Below are 16933 nucleotides of genomic sequence, written 5' to 3'. Positions count from 1 at the left end.
CCCATGGCCTGGTGGTTAAGATCGGCATCCTCTGCTTCAGCGGCCTGGGTTCGCAGGTTCAGACCCTGGGCACCGGCCTACACCACTCATCAGCCATGCTGTGGCAGTGACCCACATACAGAATAGAGGAAGACTGGCACGGTTGTTAGCTCAGGGCTAATCTTCCTCAAGCAAAAAAAAAGAGGAAGATTGGCAACAGATGTTAGCTCAGGGTGAGCTAATCTTCCTCAGCAAAAAAAAAGAAAGAAAAAAAAAAGAATTCTTTTTTTTAATAGCCAAGAGGCAAATAAAAGGCACAGGGGAATAGAATTAAGCTTTTTTGAGTACTGTCTTTGAGCTGAGGTCATATGACAGGTTAGCCAAGAATATTTATTGTTGATTGAATACTTACTTTTTTTTTTTATTTTTTTATTTATTTATTTTTTCCCCCAAAGCCCCAGTAGATAGTTGTATGTCATAGCTGCACATCCTTCTAGTTGCTGTATGTGGGACGCGGCCTCAGCATGGCCGGAGAAGCAGTGTGTTGGTGCGCGCCCAGCATCCGAACCCGGGCCGCCAGCAGCGGAGCATGCGCACTTAACCACTAAGCCACAGGGCCGGCCTGAGTACTTACTTTTTGACAGGCAATTTTCTCATCTACAAAGTAGGGATAGTACCATTTAATTTAATAACTTTGAAGTCTGCAGTCTTATGCTAACGTTACAGATGAGAGGCTAGAATTTCGGAGAAGTCACATAAATTGCCCATGGTCACATTAAGCAGTAGAAACAGAATCTGAGTTCAGCTCCCACACCAATCCCCTTTCTCTCCACTAAACTACAGTGTACCCAAAATTAAGGAGGGTGGCTCATATACTCACTGCCTTCATTATTCTTATACTCCTAAATCACAAAAGAGAATCAATAACTAAATACATTTAACTTAAGTGATTGCTATGCTTTGAAGCAGAAAAAGGTGACAGCAAAACCATACAACTATAACTGTTGACAAAGTTAATAGAACAGAATCTCACATTCTTATTCCTATAACATGGCCTAAAATAGAAATCTCCCAGGAAATGCATAGACCTCACATTATTTCAGGTCCTCTGTTATTTTTGCTACTTACCTTTACAAAGACGAATCTCCATAAACCAAGGAACCATGCCTTGACACAGCTGATAAACACTCTCACCTAACCGGTACCTAGAGACAAAGAGTTATGTCATTTTGTTATCTGGTGACCAGTAAGCTAAGCAAGAGCTATTGGCTCAAAAGCTGACTCACCACTTTCAGGACAAGAAGCTATAGGAACAAAAATGTAGCCCGCCTCAGCACCATCCATCCATTGCATAGGCATAATTTCCATGCATGGAAAAATAGCACGATCAACACTTCCATGAGCACATGACACAGAAGGGCCTTTGAGATAAACTCTTACACAGAGCTTGCAGTGTGCACCGATAAGCCAGACCTAATTCAGGCTGAGACAGCCTTTACTCACCCTTCATCACAAGAAGAGTTAACATCTGGTCTGATAAATTGATCCTGGGGTTTTATAAAGAGTTGTTTTCCTATAGGTTTACACTCTGCCACTAAGAAAAGACACTAGGATGAGAAATCAACTCAAGGTAATCTCAAAACCACAAAACATTTCTACACAAAACACATCTACATTCAAAGCCTGGCACCTTTGCATTTGGGGGCAGTGGGTGTCCACACCCCGTCAGAGGTACAACGTATGGATTGTTCTCCCACCAGCACATAGCCAGGGTCACAGCTATACTTGATGGATGTTCCAGGGTCAAAGCGAATCAGTTGTCTATCTTCCTTTCGCCCATTGAGGATTTTAGGAGGGGCTTGGCACTCTAAAAGAAAGGAAGAATAATTTTCTTATATAAACAACAGAAAGAAACAGACAAAGAAATTGTCATTAATGCTACAATTCCACTCTGGTGGCAATTGTATGGTACAGAAGGTATCTTGCAGCCCAGTTTTGGGTAATTTTTGATTAGTGGTTCTTAAGCTTTTCTTTCTTTTCTGCACTTAGGCTACTGCAGGTTTTATTCAGTTCCCACTCAGTGCTCTAACTCCTCTGTGTCTCTTCCTTTCTTAAGGAGTTATCTTGTATGCTTTTAATGGGAGATTCTGTTATATCTGTGGGTTGGGGGCTTTGCTTTTCCCTTTTAAGAAATCACTATTAAGACCAACACTCATTTTTACCAATTTTTTTCCCCAAAGAAATGGGCAACTTAGTGACTCCTAATTTTCTTCCCCCCAAGATACTCACAAAATGAAACAATGTTGGGGGGCGGTGTTAAGAAAGCCTTCTAGATAATTTATATGCACTATATTTAGTAGAATTGAGGGGACTAGAAACTGAAAAGACCCTGCTTAAGTCCATAACCCCTTCCTCTAACTCTTCAAAAAGATGAATCCGTATTGGAACACCCACCCTTTTCACAGACTGGTGCTGATGGCTCCCACGTGCCTTGAGCATTACATCGGATTCTCTTGCTGCCCTTCATGGTGAAGCCAAACTCACAAGCAAATACCACAGTGTCATTATAGGAATATTGATCTTTCTGCTCAGATAATATTTGGCCTCTTAGGATCTGGGGAGGTAGACACTGAACCGCAGAAACAGAAAGTTCACAGCGTGGGGCAGGGCCACTCCAGGTCCCAGTCTTCTCACTATTAGTGGTACAACGGATACTGTGCTTCCCAATAAGGATGAAGTTCACTCCCTTCTCTGGGTCCGGGTCACAAGTGTAAGTGACTGTGCTTCCATATGGAACGTTCCCTGAAGAGCTGCCTGTATGTCTTCCATTGACAATAGGAGGAGGTGCTGGGCAAAGAATTTCTAGGGAAATTACAGACAGAAATGACAAGATTACAGCTGTATTTCAAACAAAGAATGCTTCAGAGGTTACTTGATACCACTCTCACATCCTAGGTTCAGGGACAGTGATACTTGAATCTGTAATGAATCAATCAAGACAGCAATAGCAATATAATTCAAAAAGTATGATTTAAAACTTTATTCCTGGGTATATCTACTCTTCTGATCCTTTGATTTCTTGTACTGAATATACAATCTCCTTTATGTACATGGCTGCAAGTCTCCACAGCTTTCAGAGAAAGAAAAGCCTAGCAACTGTTTTACTTGAGTAAGCAAGGAATAAAAGAGGTAACTGGAGGATGCTTCAGTGAAGAACATGTCCCTTAAAGATCTTTAGGAGAGATGTTTGCTCTGTAAGATTCTGTACAGTAATGACTGAACCAAAAGCTTTTAGTTAAGCTGAGAATGCAGTGTCCTGTTGAGCCTCTGACCAAGAAACTAACTGCAAATCACAGTTGCCTAACCTACCTTTACATACTGGTATCTTGGTCCATGAAGCGACCTGTCCCACAATTACGCACTGACTAAACGGTTGGCCTTGTAATCGATACCTGGAGACAGAGAGTAGTCATTCAGAACTATTAAGCAGTTGGTGTTGTAAAACAACAGCCTCTACTTAAAATCTAAGACAAATTCACCTAATTTGTGTGCACCAATTATTTTTATCAGCATTATGTCTCATAACCTCACCCTAGGCTGTCCACAGATCCTCACAGAGGAGTCTTCTGCAAGTTTCACAGATCACACCATGCACATATAAGCCAAATGAATTAAATCTCATAGGTCCTCCAGACACTCACCCTTCATTACAGGAAAAGTTTACAGTTACGCCAACCCGAAACCTTGGAGGCCCCTTTATCTGCCCATTGGGAAGTGGTCCTGGAGGTTTACACTGTGCCTCTAAGGAAACAAGCCAAAGATGAGCAAAGTGTGGCAAATAACAGAATAGGCCAAATTCTTAAAATTGATTATAAATTTAGGGTACCTTTACATCTGGGAATACCAGCACTCCAGTATCCTGAAGACAGACATCTAATCGTCTTCTGTCCAACAAGCAAGTAGCCAGGTTCACAGCTGTAAGTCACAGACAATCCTGGGACAAAGGGGCCAACATTCTCCCCTGTGTGATGTCCATTGGCGATCATGGGAAGTGATGGACACTCCAGGGGGAAATCTTTACACACACACATCAGGAAAAAGGCCATCAGATGATACATCCTTCACAATCTAGAATTTGACTTAGTACATAGATCTAAATAAATGACGTGATCTATGGTAACCAGTCGTCATTAATTTTCAACTCAGTCTTTTAAAGATCAAACAGGTGTGGTTTAATTGTATCCACCTTATACCACAAATAGCATATTATTTTTCATTTTTAGTTACACTTTGTGAATTATATTTGCCTTGTGAAAAATTTCAATTACCAATAAAAGTCCGTTTTCACCCATACTCTCATCCTACCCGTAAGCCTAGTCTCTGCTCCAAAAGTAGCATGTTATTTAGGGGGTTATCCTGCCAGACATCAGTGACATAGTTTTTTGGGATTCTATATGTGATACATATATACACACATATTGTGTGTGTGTGTTTGTGTACTCAATACATATTATTCTATGCCTTGCTTTCTTTGCTTAATAATATATGATATCTTTCCATGTCAATACATATAGGTCTATCTAAATCTTTATAAAGGCTTAAGTGTTTTCCATGGTCACCCCATTTTGTGACTATCTTAAGATCTTCCCTACCTCCAAGATTATATATCTATATACAGATAAATAGATTCATATTTTTCTAATGATTTAATAGTTTTTTAACTCTTTAATTGATTTAGACTTGATCAATATTGCTCATTATTAAGAAAATAAATAGCTAATTTTGATGGTATAATTTTTGTCAATATTTCCAGTCCCTGTAACTGTGTAATTGAAATTCAGATTTAGATTTCAGTAGCAACATAAACCAAACCAAATGCAAAGGAAATGAAGAACTTACAGTAGTCCCTATTTTCAAAGTCATTTGATTTGAACTGTTACGGCTTTAGGAGATGACTTCAGGAAAATAGTGGATCACTTCAGAAAGTGTTTATAGAGGCCACAGAGAACAGGACATCATTTCTGCCAGACTATATTAACAGCTCTTTACAGATGAGCTTTAAATCCATTGGATGTATTTTCGCTATTAGATCCCATATTCCTTCTCAATTTATCAGTAACCCAGACATATAGTTTAAAACCATCTAATTCCCACAGCCCCAACAAGCTCTAGACCCCATCTTTGTGAGACTCATTCCATTGAATTATTAGGTATGCTCAGTTACATTTTTCCATTATACTTTAAAATTCTTTGCTCTATTGACGTTTGTTGAATGAACATTTATACCCCTCCATTACTAAGAAAAACAGGAAACCATAATTTTTTCCCTTTCCCTGGCTTCCTCCCTCCGCCCCCACCATTCACACATCCACACTATTCTTCCTGCAGAATGAGACAAAACTTAATCTGCACGGAAATACAAGGCTCAAACCTCCCAACTCAGTTTTATTTTTGTTTTTACTCACCACTCTCACAGGTTGGTAGTGGCGTCGGACCCCACGTTTTATTTGCTTGGCACCAAACAGATTTGTTTCCTTTCATGGTGAAGTTGAAATTACAGGTAAATGTCACAGAATCACCGTGTCTGTATGGTGGTTTAGACATTTTATTTCTGTATCCCCCTGGTACTATGGGCTCAGAGCAAACAGTATGTTTATTGTAATATTCACATGTAGGAGCAGCTTTATCCCAGACTCCTTTCACTTGGTCTTTACTTCTACAAAAAATATTTCTTTCTCCAATGAGGCGGAAGACACTTGCACAACTGTACCTTACCACAGTGTCAAGAGGTATGGGGCCAGAAAGGTAACTACTCCAACCATTTTTGATAGGAGGAGGAGGGTCACAAAAAATCCCTGGAAAGTAGAAAAGGAAATATGTGGTCATACTGATCATGAAAAGAAAAAGATTCAAATTTAGATAAAAGGTCAAAATATAGGTCATGTTACTTTTTCAGAGACAGACTTAGAAATCTGTATAATTTATTTCTTACTCATAGTCCCTGCTTATACCCAAGCTCCTAAATTCTTACCTTTCTCTTGATCGTCAGCAAACAAATCAATATAGGACTATACTCACCATCTTGACCCAACAGTAACAATGAAACAGAATTTATTGAATAGTTCTGAGTCTAATCAATTTTAATAATGAAACAAAAGGCAAACAGCACATGAAAATAATATGTTAATAACATGCTAATCACATGTGAGGAGCCACCATGGACTAATAAAATTTGGACTCAGTAGACTGGTTTCACATGTCCACTGTCATTCAATAGCTGTGTGACCTTAGGCAAGTCTTACCCTCTCTAAGCCTCAGTTTCCCAGTCTGTAGTATAATTCAAGCTATTTCATAAGGTTGTAATAAGAATCCAGGGAGATAAAAGTACCTGGAAGGGGCAAGTACAATACCTGGAACATACTAATTATTCAATGCCTGTTTCAAACACGCAACTGGGGCTAAATGTGGTGAGACCACATTCTGTCCTGCTACTACAGATACTGTAGCCTCACTACAGGTCATTTGTCATCCTTTGATGCTGGATCCCTTTGAAAAAGCCACAGGAAGTGATCAGAGGTTTTGAATAATGACCTCATAGCCTTTATTTACTTGTCCTAATTGACATGAAGGATATTAATTGTTTAGAGCTGTGTTGGTATATGCACACCTTTCCTGAATGAGTCTCAGAATAAAGGGAAAATTGCCAACCTCAACAACTTGCAGTTGATTTCCATTTAGCTCCAAGAGTTGCTCATCAGTAGAGGAACTGGCATAAGAAGACATGGCCAAACCATTTCAGCACCATTTCATTCATCAATGCTACTCAGTTTCAGTAGGGGTAACTTTTGAGAGCCTTTATCTTTATATATATAAAATACTCAATAAAATATGTAGTCAATTGAATAAAGTTAGTCTTGATCTGCATTCTAGAACATACAGAAGAGTGGCATATATATGTTCAAAGCACACATACCGATAAGATGTTATAATTGATAAATGCATGAGAACACAAATCAAGAGGCAAGATTCATGCTTGATTATTTTTGCTTTCTACTCACGTTCACAGACAGGAAACTTATTGTTCCAGAGTACTCTCATTCCTTCTGAGACACACTGACTAGAAGATTTGCCATTTAACCGGTACCTTAAACAATAAGGGGTAGCAAATTGTCACCAGAACAAACCAATTCTCAGTTGCATGGAATTAATCGCTTCTCCCAAATATATGGTATTAATGGCTCTATTTTTTTTTAAGCATTTAAGGAAAAAGTCCAAGATTGTTTGTGAATCAGCTCAGCTACCTGATGACTTCAGACCAGGTAAAAACAAAGAGAAAAAAATTCAAATGATCATATCATTTTTTATGAATTCTCCCTTTCCTCTTTGGCATCCAAATGTCGAGATTCTCTTGACCATTTAGAAGGGAAAAAAACCTCCGTTCCTAGTGAAGAAAACATCAAAGATTTTGTTTCCTAAGTTCACCCCAAAGAGCCCCTCTTACTGAACTCCCATCATTTATTCATTCTCCATAATAGACGCCTTAACCTCTGACCCCAAACTTTGCTTTTTCAAATGATGAGAGGACAATTCCCAGCTTTGGCTGGCCATGCACAATACATACACTTGGAGAAAACCAACAGGATTTGCTTAATAACAGAATTCTTAATCATAAAATGTAAAGAAAAGGAGAGAAAAAAATCAGAAGGAGAAAAAAATTTTAGCTATCTTTAGAGATCACATTTTGCAATGCTTAGCTATAGATCCTAGGTCTTAATTCAGGGCCTGTCACCTCACACTCACCCCTTATCACAAACAAATGAAACCTCTGCCCCAAGCTGGAGATTAGGAGGAGCCACCACACGGCCGTTGAGAAGTTGGTTTGGAATGGCATCGCATGATTTCACTAGGAAAAAAGAGACAAGGCTGGCAAATGAAGAGTTAGGAAACAGTTGAGTTTCCTTCAGATGGAATAGAGCTTTAGGCACCTTCACATCTGGGGGCTCTATGGCTCCAGGTTCCCAAGGATGTACACTGCATAGTGTTAGTTCCAATGAGAGTGTAGCCAGGCTCACAGCTGTAGGACACTTCCTGTCCAATTTGAAAGAATTTCTTATCCATTTTGTTATAATTACCATGGTGGATATGTGGAGGTGGCAGACACCCTGAGAAAAGAACGGGACCAGAGGCCTTTTATTTCTGAAATAAGAACTTTCTTCTCTACAACTTAAGCCAACTTGGAGTTGGGAGGGGTAGGATGAAGACAGTCATGTCAACTCTCCTAAGTGTAAGGCAGAGACTCCTTTGGGAGAGATGTGGAATGGGGCTAACACGCATTACTTTTTTTAGACATGAGGAACCATGAACTATCTGCTTTCCCTATCTTGATCTATGCCAGGAAACATTATACCCACTAACTATTTTCCATTTTATTTAACTAAAACTGTCTTGGATATCTTCTCACTAATATTGTAGCTAAGGGAAACAAACTATTGTAATACATTTTCACCTCCAAAATCTACCTCTTTCTTCCCGCTCCCCAAACTAGGTTGATGAAGTTTCTGAGCCTTGTGGGAGGGGCTCCCAATGTTGCCAGGTTTCTGGTAAGTTAGGCATTTCTCAATAAGAGTAGGGGAGAAAGGGAGAGTGGGGGAGAGACTCACTCTTAATTCTAGCCTTATTGCATAAAGGCTACATTTTTCAATATGAGAATGTATTATGTCTACAGATTTTTGAATCAAGTTCTTACATCAGCCAATTTCCCCCACTGGCATGGCCAATAGTATTGAGAATTTATTTTACTCTCATTTAAATAAAATCTAATCATATACATATTTTGGAAAAATATCTCTGATCATTGGCTCTGGTATTTTTTTTCTGAAGTGTCTTCTAATGTCCCCTACATTAATGCAGATCTAGCACTATCCCAGAATATAGTAAATTTCCTACCTCTTCAACATTTAGATACTACTTTCAAAGTTTACTTTCAAATTCTTTAACCAGGATACCCAACCACATATACTATCTTTTTCCTCCTCTTCTCATAGGTACTATATATCTATTCCTCCAAAAGTCTCATTTTATTTCTAGATCCCCAAAGTTTCAGCCCAACTCACCCTTGAAGCACACTGGCAGTGGAGGATTCCATTTGCTGTTTGGTTGGCACCATACTGTGTTGCTGCCTTTCATGGTAAAGCCAGGCTTACACTTAAACATCACAGTATCATTTAAGGAAAATGAACGTCTAAATCCAGATTCCATAATTCCATTTTCAACCTCTGGAACTGGGCATTTGACTAGAGTAATACACTGAGGGGGAGGGCTGCTCCAGATGCCAACACGATTGTCTTTGCTGGTGCAGTATATTGATGGCTCACCCACGAGGTCAAACAGCTTTTTCCCATTCTGTCCAACATGGCACTGATAAGTCACCACCATTCCATAGTAAAAGTCCTCTCTACTGCTGCTGTAAAAGTCCCCATTGGAGATGGCTGGGGGTGGCTCACAAGCAATAACTTTTTAGGGGGTAGGTGGGAAAAGAGAGAAGGCATTTAAATGTTATCCTTCTGGGATTTTTGTCTTCACTCTCACAAACCAAACTTCAACTCATCCTACAATTAATCCATATTGTTGAAATTGTGTATCCTCATCTCAAAGATGGTTCTAAATAGGAAGTAGCAAAGTAGAAAGATACATGGAACTGGCCTGATGAAAACTCAAAAAGCTATGAACTGGTCACCAATCCCCACCCCCAGAGTACAGATAAACTGTTATTGGAGGCATCTAGGGTGGCCTACATTTTGCATAAAATAAAGTTGGCAGTGTATAATCTTGTGGTATATTTTAGGTGTAAGCGCTTCTTCACTATAAAATAACTTATCGTCAAAGGAGAGTAATCAAAGGAAAGTGTAGTGGGATTGGGGGGCATGGAAGAAGATAAACAAACCATAGGTCTGTGCCAGACTACCCAAACCAAGTACCCAACCACTCCTGGGTACACATTTTGATGTGTGGATGCCCAATTTCCCTCTAGAAGGGGACAAGAGGAATTACATAGGGTGCAATAAAGGGATCATTTTACTCACTTTCACAAAAAGGCATGTCGTTATCCCAGGTTACAATATTGTCTGAGATAATACATGTAGCAGAAGAGTCACCAATGAGTCGATATCTAAAGACAAAGAGATGAGTGATCATCTCCCAGCTAGACGGACATTTTAGGAAAGCTTAGTTCTTTTTCCACTGAAAGAATGGCAAAGAATAGAATATCATGTATGATAAATAGTGGTGATAGACTAAGGACTCTTATAAAAGATTCAACAATCTAAAGCCAAATGAAATTTGGCCTCCTCATCAGTAAAACTAAGAATTAAAATTGGAATAAAAGTAGCCCAAACTTCCTTCTCTTCTAGGGATCCTCTAGTGGGTAATCCTGAAGAGTTTTTCTGGAGCAGATCAGAGCGGCAATTCTCGTTTTGCTTATCTGTTTTTAAGGGTAGATGGTGATTACTCAGATCTCTTTTGGAAGACTGATTGTTTCTGGTTGAAATTACTGTTCTAATACCCATGTACCCTAAAGATGTCTCCTGCCAACTCACCCTTTATCACAAGAATATGTAATTGTTGACCCAAACACGATACCCATGGGTGTAAGGACAGAGCCATGGAGGAGTTCTCTAGGACTCATACATGATTTACCTACAAGGGAAAACAAAATAAAACAGCATTTGGGACTGGGATTTGGGGGACGTTTTGTGTTTTATATTAAATCCCAACCTGACTAGACTTGCTGACTAGTCTATTTATCTTTATTCAAAGAAATTTTTGACATTTACAAAACTTCTGTCTTCCAAGGGATCAGTCAACTCCAGAATACTATTTGTTTAAAGCACATAGTCTATATTTCTGATCATGGATGCAAACATTATTTGTGGTCAACCATAACTTAGAATCTCTATTTCCCCTTTTATATTCTGTCAGTTGATGGCAACATCTACCAAGTCTTATGGCTTAAAAAAAAACCTCATAGTCATCATTAGTCATCATTGCCTTTTTGTAACTCATCCTCTACCCCCTACCCTTCATTCAATTGGTCACCAAGTTTTAGTGACCAATTAAAAATCTCTCTCCAAACCAACTATTTTGCCACTGCTGTAATCTCTCATTGGATGACTGATTAACAAAATTTACGTTTCTAACTCTGGTCTCCATTGGTCCAATACATATTCTATACATATTATCTTTCAGAAGCACAAATATGGTCATGCCACTCCCCACATTTAAAAATTTACAATGACTTACCATTGTTTATTAGAAAAAAATGCAGGGCCTGTGACAATTAAGCTCCAATCCACTTAATCAACTACTATTCCTCACCATGCACCTTATACTCCAATCACACTGAATTTTTCTATTTTCCAAAGACATCATGTTTTTTCATACTTCTATGCTTTTGCATATGCTGTTTCTTCTGCCTGTAATGCCTGGATTGCCCTAATTCTCTTAGCTAGCATTCATTATTTATTTCTCTATGATCTCATATAACTTTATCTCTATAAATAAAAGAAATTACATCATAGTACAGTATTTGTTTAAAAGTAAGTCTTTACAACTAGTATAGGAGTTCTTCAAAGACAGAAACTAGCAGATTAATTTTTATGTCTCTCTCTAGCCTCATCATCTAGCCTAGTACTTCATTCCTCATGATTACTCAAAAATATTTCTTGAATTTAATGGGGTAAGAATGAGGTGAAACTAATATTCCCTGTGTACTAACTTCTAACCTCACTCTAACACAGTTCAGAGACCACAGAAGAAGGTCATGGAGATTACAGGCTTAACAGGGTTGACCAGCTGTGATGAATTAACCCCAAGACCCAATGCCCTTAGGAGTAAAAGAAAACATGAAGAATCCAGGAGCCCCCTTCATTTGAGATTACTTACTAATTTACTGGTCTTTTATCAGGAAAATCAAGGTTAGCCCATAGAGATACACTGATAGAACCAAAGATGCCTCTGTTACAGATTACTCACGTTTACAGAATTGCTGAGCATCTGACCACTTGGAGGTGTTTAGGCAGGTGGCAAAGAATGACCTCTTGATATACCCAGGAAGGCATTCATATTCCCAAGTTGTCCCAACAGCAAACTCAAACTGATCACTCTGAATTTTAGGCTTAGCAAAAGGATACCTTGGCAGGAACTTACACTGACCTAGAGACAAAGACCACAGGAATATCAAAACTAAGAGAGGCTAAAACTTCTACTCTGCTTCTGTTTTGCCACCAATTACCCTGACAAATTTGATCTTTAGAAAGTAAACCTAAAATTGGGCAATATTTTCTGGGACAAAGAACATATATCTTGCAGTAGGGATGCAAATACAGAGAAATAAGCTCAGAAGTTCAAAGACTTTTTTAGGATAGACTTTAGAGGAAGAGCTTGAAAAAATCATTTTTCACAAAGTTCCATAAAGACCCTGTAGTCGTTTCATCTTCCTACAACCTCATAAATAAAAACTAAAACCTTAAAAATAAAAACTTTTCTGGGATAGCACAGAAAACTAAAGTACATTAGAGACCTTGTAAGCTTAGCATATGTATGATCCTCTAAAATTACTTCAATGAACTAACATTATTATCTTAGTCATTAAAACTTTAGATTGTAGCAAGAAGAAAATATGTCTATTTATTATCCTTCATTATTTTGTTACATTAACCTAGTAGAGTAATATGCCCCCTAAGAGAGCTTAGTAAATACTTTCTGATGGGATAGGTACTAGATAAAAGAAACTACTTATTTCAAGACAGTTCCCTGTGAATTAAAATAATAATAATATCAATAATGAAATGAATATTATCCCAGGAGATAGGTAAGAAACTGTAACACTCATATACTTGAGGATGTACCTGGAAAAGTCATTTTTCTAGGTATGAAAGAGAGCTCAAGTTTCAACTCCAGAATGGCGGTATATTTGAATATCAAATTTATAAATCTCCTTCTTTTTCAAACAATTCTGGGATAGGTAGAAGTGAAAGTCAAAGAACAAACATGGACTAATTGACACAAAGACAGACACAGAGCTACTAAGGTTGCAGCCAGGCCCAGCCTTTCTGTAGCCCGACACTCTAATGGAGAAGTCATATAGATTGGATCTAAGAATGGCTATCACTGTTGGGACCCAGATCTCACGGTAGGTCTCTTTCTGTTTCTTTGCTCAACTCCTTTGGTTTCCTCCTTTAACACCTACAAATGTCCCCAAGTGCACATCTGTGCAAAACAGCAAGACTCTATAGGGAAAGTCAAGATTTGACCTCAATGAAGACCGTCTTCACAACTCTGACATTACTTGTACCAGTTCACCCTAATCAAGAGATTTGCCTGTAATTACCAATGTGAATAAGGACAATACCAAATAATTCTTTACAAGCTGGAAAACCAATTTAAATTTATAAGATTTAATCAGTAGCAATGACATGGACTAAGATGGCACCAAGATCTTGAAGCAGCAAAAGCAGAAGGGTACTTTATAACATGACCTTATCTTAGGACCTTATAACATGACCTATCTCCATAAAGGAGATAAGAATCACATTTTTCTGGATGAGAAATAATGGGAAATTCTTATCCCCAATTAGGGGATCTGGGGACTCTCTCTCTCTTTGAGGACACTAGCTCTCATTAGTAATAAAATTGCCAAAATACCAGGTCACACAACAGAATTTCCAGCGATCATGTTCTCTTCCATATCAGAAAAGGGACAGTTAGTCCATGAACCATTAAGTAACATGAATTTTTCTTAAGAGTCACTGCACCCTCTTCACATCTTTCTAAAATCAGGAGTAAAACTCACAGTAGATTATGATTGGATCTAAAATAGAAGATAGTGGCAAAACATTGGCATATACATCCCTCAAACCATGTTAAAAACTAACTAAGCAAAGCAGTTTCTGGAGGACAGGGATACATTTAAGTCTTCATTTGGATCCAAGGGGCTTTACCTGGAATGGCTTAGAAATCTATTTGAAATTAATGAAGAACAAGTATATAAAATAATAATAAAACTGAAAGTTAAGTCAGCAGAAAGCAGGTAAGAGGAGAAATTATCATTGAGAATGAGAATTATTATAATCAAATGCCTTAATACTGATTTTCCTGGCTATTTGATCATTTCTGAATGGCAGTTATGCATATTAACCAAGGTATTGCCCTTGGAGATACATCAGTGAACTTTAGAGACAAGGTTCCCACCCTCATGGAATTTATATTCCAATAGAGGAAGACAGATCATAAATAAATACTGGTAAACAAATAGATTATATGTAAAGGAAGTAAACAGAGTGATGTGAAAAATGTAATGCACTAGAAGGAGGAGGGGATGACATGGCATACAACTTCAGTTATGATGATTAAGGACGGCCTATCAAGAGGAGACATTTGAGTTGTGACCGAAGGATAAGGAGCCAGCCAGGCAAAGTGCTTGGAAAAAGCATTTCAGGCCGAGGCCTCGAGGCCTAACAGCAGGGATGGATTTGCTGTGCGTTAGGGATAGACAGAAGGCAAGTGCGGCTGGAAGGTAGTGATCAAAACAGAGCGGTATGAGATCAAGTTAGAAAGCTCAGTAGGAGGAATCATGTAGGGCTTCTTAGGCGACAATAAGATGTCTGGATTGTCTCCTGAGTGGAAGGCATTGGAGAATTCAAGCCGGAGAGTCACATGGCCTGATTTACCTTTTAAAAAGAATAGTCTGGCAGTTGGGTGGAGAATGGACTGGACTGCTACTCTTAGAAGCAGGGAGTGCAGTCTAGAGGCTATTAGTGTAGTTCACACATAAATTGAGGCCTGGATTTTTTACGGTAGTTAAGACATGGGAACAACCTAAATGTCCATCAATGGATGAATGGAAGAAGTTGTTGTGTATACATACAATGAAATGTTACTCAGCCATAAAAAAGTGAGGAAATTCCACCATTTGTGACGACATGGATGGACCTTGAAGGCATTACGCTAAGTGAAAAAAGTCAGACAGAGAAACAGATAACTGTATGATCTCACCTATATATGGAATCTAAACTAAACTAAACAAAACAAAGCACCAAACTCATAGAAAAAGAGATCAGATTTGTGGTTACCAGAGGCAGGGGCTGGGGGCAGGGGGAATTGGAAGAAGGTGGTCAAAATATACAAACTTCCAGTTTAAGATAAATAAGTACTAGGGATGTAATATACAACATAATGACTATAGTTAACACTGTTCCATGATATATAAGAAAATTTATTAAGAGAGTAAATCCTGAGTTCTCATCAAAAGGAGAAATTTTTTTTCTTTTCTTTTTATTGTATCTATATGAGATGATGGACGTTAACCAAACTTATTGTGGTAATCATTTCACAATATATGTAAATCAAACCATCACGCTGTACACCTTCAACTTATACAGTGATATGTCAATTTTTCTTAATAAAACTGGGAAAAAAACTTTAAATTAATGCTTTCTGAAATAACTGTCTGCTCTAAAACTTTGGAATCTTGTAGCATGGAAGGGCTACAAGAAATATAATGAAGAGAAATAAAATATTAGTAATTACTATCAAAGCATTGGTTTTAATCCAAGACTTAGCATTTAATATGTTGGCTCAAGCACTGTAGAGTTTATTTAAGAGTTTGATTCTCTAGCATATTGAAGCATGGAACAAACAATGCCCTACAGTGAATGAAACTAAGAAGCTGTGAGTAAAAGGAGTACTTGGTAAAATTTATGTATGACACCTTTTAAATTTCTTGGACTGTCATGTACTTTTGGTGGGCATTAAATGATTATTTGCTTATATATTTTTTTGCCTCATGTCAAAAATGTGTTTATTCTTTTGTTGTATTCTAGTCATTAAAATATTCCTTTAATTTTTAAAAAATGAGGCTTGGACCACAGGGAAACAGTGAGAAGCGGATGAATTTGGAATATATTTTAGAGGTGGAATTGACAAGAATTTTGTTGTATTGCATGTGGGGCTAAGGAAATGGGAGGATTCAGTGATGATTTCTAGGCTTTTGACTTGAGGTACCTGATTGATGGTAATAACATGTACTGGGATGGGAAAGCCTTGGAAAGGATCAGGTTTTGTGTGTGTGTGTATGTGTGTGTTGTGGGGTGTGTGCAGAATTGGTTCCCTTTTACACTTGGTATATTTAACACACTTACTGGGCATCCAGACAGAGATGCCAAATAGGCTGTTGGATGTACAAATTTGCTGCTCAGTAGAGAGGTCAGGACTACAGATAATAAATATGAGTCATCAAAATATAAATAGTATTTAAAGCCATGAAACTGGATGAGATCTCTTAGGAAGAAGGTATGGAGAAAAACAGAAGAGACCCAGGACTGAGCCCCAAGACCCTCTAATATTTAGAGATAGGGCAAAAGAGACTAACAGTAACCAGAGAGAAAATACAGGTAAGAGTGTCCTGTTTTGGCAGATGAGAATTAAAACTGTTTCAAGAGGGAGGAAGTAGTCAGCTTTTGCTGAAAGATTGAGAAAGATAAGGATAGAAAAATGACCACTGAATTTGCCAGCATGAAGGTCAGTAGTGGCCTTGCTGAGAGTGGCTTCAGGAGAATGGTGGAGAAAGAAGCCTGTCTGGAGTGGGTTAAGGAGATAAAGAAATGTGAGCAAGTAGTCAATGAGAAGTTTTGCTGAGAAGGATGAGAAGAGGGACAGAAAAATGGAGTGCCATTGGGTCATGAGAAGTGCCCCCTCCCAACAAATAAAGGATGTCCTGGGGCATGTTTAACTGCTGGTGGGGTTGATCCAACAAAGACAAATGGATGATGGAAGACAGGGGATATCTGCAGAGTAAAGTACTTGCAAAGGCAAGAGAGGATGGAATGTGATCGTGAATATAGGAAGATGACTTTTGTCAGGAGAAAGGATACTTTTTCCATTGTTACAGGAGGAAAAA

At 38.4% G+C, this 16933-nt stretch overlaps 1 protein-coding gene across 9 annotated transcripts in view; it reads right to left on the bottom strand.

The window, feature by feature from the left end:
• The window catches only part of LOC131404745 (complement receptor type 2-like), a 160355-nt gene that overhangs the window by 140198 nt on the left and 3224 nt on the right, over positions 1–16933 (bottom strand). For 3 of the 9 annotated variants that reach the window (XM_058539761.1, XM_058539752.1, XM_058539753.1), the window contains exons 2-16: positions 12010–12189; positions 10575–10674; positions 10062–10147; positions 9093–9491; positions 7965–8141; positions 7780–7882; positions 7038–7123; positions 5445–5834; positions 3866–4054; positions 3681–3780; positions 3349–3431; positions 2434–2841; positions 1670–1846; positions 1483–1573; positions 1108–1184 (exon numbers count right to left, since the gene is read on the bottom strand). In XM_058539761.1, coding sequence (XP_058395744.1) covers positions 1108–1184; positions 1483–1573; positions 1670–1846; positions 2434–2841; positions 3349–3431; positions 3681–3780; positions 3866–4054; positions 5445–5834; positions 7038–7123; positions 7780–7882; positions 7965–8141; positions 9093–9491; positions 10062–10147; positions 10575–10674; positions 12010–12189 — 2646 coding nt within the window. Of the gene's footprint in view, positions 1–1107; positions 1185–1482; positions 1574–1669; positions 1847–2433; positions 2842–3348; positions 3432–3680; positions 3781–3865; positions 4055–5444; positions 5835–7037; positions 7124–7779; positions 7883–7964; positions 8142–9092; positions 9492–10061; positions 10148–10574; positions 10675–12009; positions 12190–16933 lie in introns of those variants that run through there. The other 6 variants (XM_058539754.1, XM_058539755.1, XM_058539756.1 and 3 more) reach the window with 6 other exon arrangements.

This window comes from Diceros bicornis, chromosome 4, assembly GCF_020826845.1.
Source record: "Diceros bicornis minor isolate mBicDic1 chromosome 4, mDicBic1.mat.cur, whole genome shotgun sequence".
Lineage (NCBI taxonomy): Eukaryota > Metazoa > Chordata > Mammalia > Perissodactyla > Rhinocerotidae > Diceros > Diceros bicornis.
The sequence above is the reverse complement of the archived record's forward strand: the minus strand, read 5'-3'. Positions and strand labels throughout refer to the sequence as shown.